This window comes from Adiantum capillus-veneris, chromosome 4, assembly GCF_014529385.1.
Source record: "Adiantum capillus-veneris isolate H3 chromosome 4, ASM1452938v2, whole genome shotgun sequence".
Taxonomy (NCBI): Eukaryota; Viridiplantae; Streptophyta; class Polypodiopsida; order Polypodiales; family Pteridaceae; genus Adiantum; species Adiantum capillus-veneris.
In genome coordinates this window covers 68,531,320-68,537,846 of record NC_140934.1, presented here as the reverse complement: position 1 = coordinate 68,537,846, position 6,527 = coordinate 68,531,320, and the positions used below count along the sequence as shown (strand labels likewise).

General features: G+C 44.9%; 1 protein-coding gene across 4 annotated transcripts; it reads right to left on the bottom strand.

Annotated features, from left to right (window-relative positions):
• Positions 1 to 526: 526 nt before the first annotated feature.
• On the bottom strand, positions 527 to 4,183 carry LOC147459349 (putative pentatricopeptide repeat-containing protein At3g47840). Of its 4 annotated transcripts, XM_086510645.1 has the most exons (4): positions 2,363 to 4,183; positions 2,238 to 2,276; positions 2,059 to 2,157; positions 527 to 1,011 (listed from the first exon to the last, which is right to left on the bottom strand). In XM_086510645.1, the coding sequence occupies exons 1-4, from the start codon at positions 4,125 to 4,127 to the stop codon at positions 668 to 670; spliced, it is 2,247 nt and encodes a 748-aa protein (XP_086366771.1). In that variant the 5' UTR covers positions 4,128 to 4,183; the 3' UTR covers positions 527 to 667. The 4 variants fall into 4 exon arrangements, 1 of the variants encoding a protein (XP_086366771.1); XR_015187856.1 differs by having other exon boundaries at positions 939 to 1,011; positions 2,059 to 2,123; positions 2,211 to 4,183; XR_015187858.1 differs by having other exon boundaries at positions 995 to 1,011; positions 2,059 to 2,123; positions 2,238 to 4,183.
• Positions 4,184 to 6,527: the final 2,344 nt, after the last annotated feature.

Genomic DNA, 6,527 nt, shown 5'->3' with positions numbered 1-6,527 from the left:
GTGTATCTTGAAGGTAATAATGTGGTATTATGCAAGATGTTCAGCTGTTATTGCAGGCTTTGTATAACTTCTCCGTTTATGCTGCCATAGGCAGCACAGCCGCCCGAGGTGAGGGGAGTCTCACTCGTAGGTAACAATGTCTGACTCTACACATGCCTTCTCTGCAAACTCAAAAGGCTGGTGACCATGAAAATAATGAGCATATTCATATTCCCTGAAGTCACCGCTCTCATGCAGAAAGTTCATCAAATTTCTGTGTGAGAATGTGAAGGCTCACACACTTTGACATACATGTCCATTGGTGTGTTGCCAGACTAAGCAAAGGACTCGCAAACCTCTTCTATAGAATATCATGCACTAACGTAAGTCTAGGGTAGTATGCTTGAGCATGCCTTCACAATAGCTCACCAGAAGAATTGGAAACAGTGGCTTAGTGGCCCATTCAGCATAACCAGCCATGATAGATCACTTGTCAGGTCAATAGATCCAATGCAGGAAATCTATTAAACACTACAGAAATTCAAAATCATAAATACCAATCAGCTTGCTATCAGTAAAGCAAAGGATACGCAAACATTTTTCACAGTTTGAACATATCATGACATCCCATTTACCGAGGATTGTATGTATGTGTACCAAGGGATGTAAAAATATCAATGGCTCTATTTTATATGTATGCTTGCACCACACTGCCACATAGGGCAAAGTGTAAATGAAGTGACAAGCAAATTTTTTCAATCTGCAAACCTGCAACACCAGCGCTAGCACAGGCAGCACCTCCTCCTTGCATAGCTTCAGTATGTATGACACTTTTGAAGTTCCAATGCATGCCTTCACTCTTGCTGCCAGCTTCATGTTGTATAGTATTGGCATCACCAACCAATTTTCCTGACATGTGAAATGCCTTTGGAATGCAGCAGTCAATCGCACCTTTTAAGGCCCCTTGCATGCCTCGAACTCCATTGACACAACCTTGTTGATAGATGGCTTTCTTCAGTGATACACAAATTTCTCCAAAACAATGCAAAGCAAACAAACTAAAATTAGGAGAAATACCGCATATCTTGCTCAGAAAAAGATCAATGAGATGCTTGACAGGTGGGGCATTCAGAGAATTCATGTGCTAACACCTTCAGCTCTGGTGAAGATGAGTTGCCCTTTTAAGATGGGACAAGATTGAAGGGACACCCCTAGGTTGGAAATAGAAACAGATCTCGACTAAACACTTAAGCCCAATCTTTGATAAATGTGCACACTCACAACTTTTAGGGGATGTAAAGGAAAAATTCAAGGCTTTCATAGAACCTCTCCTTCATTTGCTAGAGTATATCAAACAAGAAATGCTCGAGAAAGAAGAAAGGACAGTCAAGCTCAAGACAAAGCAAAAGACCTTGGAGACAAAACAGGACAGCAGAGAAGAGAGAGAAGAAGAGGTTGGGGGGGGGGGGGGGGGGGGGGGGGGGGGGGGGGGGGGGGGGGGGGGGGGGCGTAGGTCCATTGTGAAGAGTATATCTGGGAGGTGAGTGTGAACAATGGTGTGGATGGGTCGAGCCGACAAAGGCCCTCGTGAACCTCTACTGAGTATATAGGGGCTAGTTCTCATGTGAAGCAAATGATAAGAGTGTGGAGTAGGTTCAGCAGGTGCATGGGAGATGGTGGCTTCGATGAAAGAAAGAGAGAGGTAGGCAGGGTCAGCTAAGATGAGGATGGGTGGGATGGTGAAACAGTTAATGAGATGTATAGCCTCCCGAGGTGCCATAATATAATCCACTGTACCCCCCCCCCCCCCCCCCCCCCCCCCCCCCCCCCCAAACTGCGACTCCATGTGGCATGCATGTCACCTACACACGCACGGGCACACACACGCTAAAGCAAAAATGTGTGATGACGAAACAGCCCTTCAAAAAAGTTTGATGAGATGGGGGATCCTTTCTTGTACATTATCAACACATAAGGCCAATTCTTCTTTTGAGATTTGGAAAAGTAAGCTGACTGCCCTAACAACTGTTGATATGCAATTGACAAATACAATACACAACATAACCAAGGAGTGTATACCTGCCTGTCTGTTGCTGTGTTTAAGATTTGATGTTGTTAGAAAGAGCTGGATACAGAAATGATCGCTGTAATATACACAAGGGAAAATGAGAATTGAACCTGAACAAAGACAGTGACATAATGAAATTAGAAGAAATTATAATATAACTTACCGAGAAGAGAGTGAAATAATAGATCACCTGCCAATTTCCTCGTCTTTTGGAGCGATTGAATGGTAACTGCTTAGGAGGCCTTGGATATTGACTGCTCAGTCACTGTACACGGCTTTAGTTCACCAAAACACATGTCGATGTGTTATTCCTACCAACTTCCTTCATTTGCTGCATTAGCCTTGCTCCATCCTCATTCCTGCCTGCTGCAAAGTATACATTAGACAGGGAAGTATAAGAGGCGGACTCTTCAGGATCTGTTTTGAGCATAGAAATAGCAGCACGCTCTCCTCGTTCAACATCAACCTCGTTTCTACAAGATCCAAGCAAAGCAGTCCATGTCACAGCAGTAGGCACATGGGGAGCTCTGTTGATCAACTCTTCTGCATCATCAAGCCGCCCTGTTCTACCAAGGAAGTCAACCATACAATCATAATGCCTCTCAGCTGGACTCAAGCCATGCTCTTGCACCATAACATTCAGCCATTGGTATGCTTCATCAATGAACCCCCCATATTTACATGCAGAAAGGATGCTTAGGAATGTAATAGTGTCTGCTTTGACTTTCTCGTCTTGCATTTGATTAAAAAGTCGCATCGCTTCCAGGCAATGTCCATGTAGAGCAAAAGCAGAAATAATGGCCGTCCATGTAACCACATTTCGCTCTGCCATTTCATCGAACATTTCATATGCTGTTTTCAAGCTGCCACACTTCCCATACATGTTCACTAGAGCAGTTTGAGCATTGACATCACCATCAAGCCCATAGTTTATTAAAACTACGTGAAGTTGCTTCCCTTCCTTCAGTGCCGTAATGTTTGCACAAGAATCAAGAATGATCGTGAAAGTCACATGGTTAGGCATGGCTCCTTCTTGTTGCATGTTGTTAAATAATTGTAAAGAATTCCTAAAATCCCCTACATGTGCATACATTCCAAGCATAGAATTCCAAGAAACAACATTTGGTTGAGTTATGGCATCAAAAACATCCACTGCAGAGTGAATGTCACCACACTTGCCATACATGTTGATCATGGAAGTTGAGGCAACAACATTTAGGCTTGAGCCCATTTGCAAAATGCAAGCATGCACTCTCCTACCTTCATAAATAGTTCCCTCAACAGCGCTAGCATCAATGACACTAGTATACATCACAATGTCCGGCATAACACACTCTTGTTTCATCTGTTCAAACATTTGTTGTGCCTGTGCCCCACTCTTTAGACGCGAGACGAGTACCATCATGGAGCTCCATAATACAACATCCCTCGTTGGGAGCATGTCAAAAATCCTCTTGGCATCCTCAAGGCAATTACACTCACCATACATAATGACAAGCAAGGTTGCTAAAGCAAGATCGGAAAAGAGACCATGTCTTACGATCCAATCATGAAGCCACCTGCCTTCTTTTAGGTCCAGCTTGCCGCTGCATTCCTTGAGAATGGTAAGAAAATTGATCCTACTGGGAGGAAGATCCTCAGATTGCATGAGGTGAAGGAACCTGCAAGCTTGCTTGATATCACCCACATGAACACAGGAGGAAATGACAGCATTATAGGTGACTGCGTTCTTGATGGGCATCAAGTCGAAAGCATGTAAAGTATGCTGGATGCTACCACATTTGCCATACATGGAGAGGAGGGCTGTACCAATGGTGACATCTGGGTAGTAAAGGGTGAATGGGAAGATGGCATGTATGCATTTTCCATGGCGCAGAGAGGGACACTTCGCACAAGCAGAAATGATGGTAACGAGGGTTACCCGGTCTGGAAGAAAGCCTTGGTTCTGCATGTCATTGAACATTTGCAGAGCTTCGTGACTCTGCCCACTCTGCACCGAGGCTCCCATAATGAGATTCCAGGTCAGTACCTCCGGATCGCTCGCCCTGCGTACGCAAGTGCGAACGGCGATCGTCCGCATCAGAGGTCACATTCATCCGGGCTCACGTTGCCTCGTGAACAAGAACTTCGGCTGAACTTCACAAACATACAAAATTCTCCTTAGAATAGAAAATTTTGCACAATTTACAATTTAACTCTATTTTCTTAAATTTTCCAAGCCCTCTCTTCAACTGACTGATTTGGTTTTTCAACCGACTCAAGGCTAAGTTGAGGCACACTTTTTCCGTACACTACTTCCCTTGTAGCACCATTCCTCACGCCCAATCACTTACCTTTTAGCACTCTTCCTCAAGTGCAGACTTTGTCGATGGGATGGACACAAGAAGGTCACGCTGAATTGGCTGATGTCTAAGCAAAAAGTTACACATGGCCACGAGACGTTGTCAGAGAGGTAGCTGGTGGGTAGACCATAGTAGCATTCATCGCTTGAGCATAGTAAGGATTAGAGATTTAAATACACACTTTAGCAACTTATGAAGAGAGAGAGAGAGAGAGAGAGTAAAAGTAAAGTAAAGCTTGATTATTGAATTAGATGAAACTCTATATGATAGCACCTTCAAATAAACCTAAACAAAGTAGTACAAATACATAAGGGCCCAAGAACACCCCTAAATCACCTCTAAAAAGGTGGATTCGACCTCAAAAGATAAAGAGCTCATATTTCATGCACATGGAACTGATTTGAACACATATACACATCTCTTGTCTTTTAGTGCACTCAGAACTAAGCACATGACTAGCTGTTCACCGACAAGTCAAACAGTGGAGTCAGCACTGGGCGAATAGAAAGCTTGGGGATTGCCAACGCTCCCTATCGCTTGGTGTTGACCTTGGTGTTAAAGTCATTGCAAGAGGTAGTTGAGTCAATACTAGGCGAATAGGAGGCTTGGGGACTGCCCAACGCCACCTATTGGTGTTGACCTGGGTGACGAAGACATGACATGTGATAGTGAAGTCAACACCGGGCGAATATGAGACTTGGGGACTGCCCAACGCCACCTATCGCTTGGTACTGACCTTGGCAAATAGGCGTCGGCACATCCACGGACATTACATTGTTTTGAGTCATGGGTCGGGCTTGTCGGTCCAATAGAAAAAGGGTAAGAGTGATCGTCGATGAGAGGTGCACTCTAACTGGAACATTGAAGGGTTAGTTGGCTAAGAATGGGCGCCCAAGTGTGAATGGGTGAGCTCATATGTGTGTGTGCGATCGAGCATTACGAAGGCGCGACGACGGCGAGGCGGTTGAGCGTGGCACGGCGGTAGCTCCCTCTTCTTCGCAGCGAGGAATCCTCCACTAAGGCGAGCGTAGGGCAGTGAGTGACACACCCTTGCTCTCTTGAGCTTGCTAAATTAATCTGGTTGTGTGCTTGTAGCCATTTTTGGCTCGCACACAGTGTACGGCAAGTCCCTTGCATTGACACGTGCGACAGACGCGCACATTTTTGGCGCCGTTGCCGGGGAAATGCTCTACATTAAGCTCGAATAGCACTCTATGTTGCTTTGTGGTGCAATTTTAAATGTAGGAAAGGTAGAGAAGGAAGGTGTGTGGTTTGTTGAGAAGGATTTTGAGTGTACTGTTTTTATTAATAAGGTGTTGTAAGGTACTGTGTTTTCTGTGTTTTTTCTGTTCATAAGGTGTTAGAATTAAGGTAGTAGAGCTATAATGTTAGTTTTTTAAGGTACAGTAAGTAGATCTGTTAGCTAATGAGTTGTTGTAGTATTGTGTTAGTGTGTAACAGTAGCTGTGTTAGTTGGAAGTAGGTAGGTTAGGTGTGTGTGTACTCGCGCGCGCAGCGCGGCCGCGACGACCTTATCCAAAACAAAAAAACATTAAAGGTAGGACCAGGATCGGAAATATTCCCCACACCCAAGCCCAAGCTTACGCTCAGGCTCAGGCCTCAGTCACCCTTTAAAATTACTTATTTTAGCCTCACGCGTAAGTAAAAATCGACCTTTTTGAGGACCAACGGAGCTTCGAGTAACCGAACGTTGTGCTATAAAGCACACCAAGACCTCGTTTGGAGCTATCACACGCTCTAATCCAAAAATCGATCATTAAAAAACATAAAAACATCAAAAAACGAGTGAAAACAAGGTGCAAAACGCCCAAAAAATCAAGCGGTTAACCTTCGAAGTTATTCGTCGACGTTTGTAGGGTGCCAAAGGCACATGCATCTGCGCTCTGGTCGTGTGCTAGAGACCGAGCAACTAGCGAGCACTTCGACTTACGCGAGTTCTCAATACCCACCTACCTTAGGTTCCGGGCCCTCTGCAGGGACCCAAGGTAGTACCACTCAGGACCCGCATATTGCGTCCAGTGACTCTTCTCTGACTACGACATCATGGAGGGTTACCCAATGCCTAATCCTGATAGCTCAAGCCAAGACATGCATGCCATGGACCCGTGGTCCGGGCC

Bases quoted from the DNA above. Each gene is read 5' to 3' on its own strand.
- LOC147459349 (XM_086510645.1), bottom strand. From the start codon at position 4,127: ATGCGGACGATCGCCGTTCGCACTTGCGTACGCAGGGCGAGCGATCCG. The intron at 2,277-2,362 runs GTAGGAATAACA...CCTCCTAAGCAG, and splicing joins GCAGCAAATGAAGGAAGTTG to TTACCATTCAATCGCTCCAA. The intron at 1,012-2,058 runs GTATACACTCCT...ATTGTTTTGGAG, and splicing joins ACACAGCAACAGACAGGCAG to AAATTTGTGTATCACTGAAG.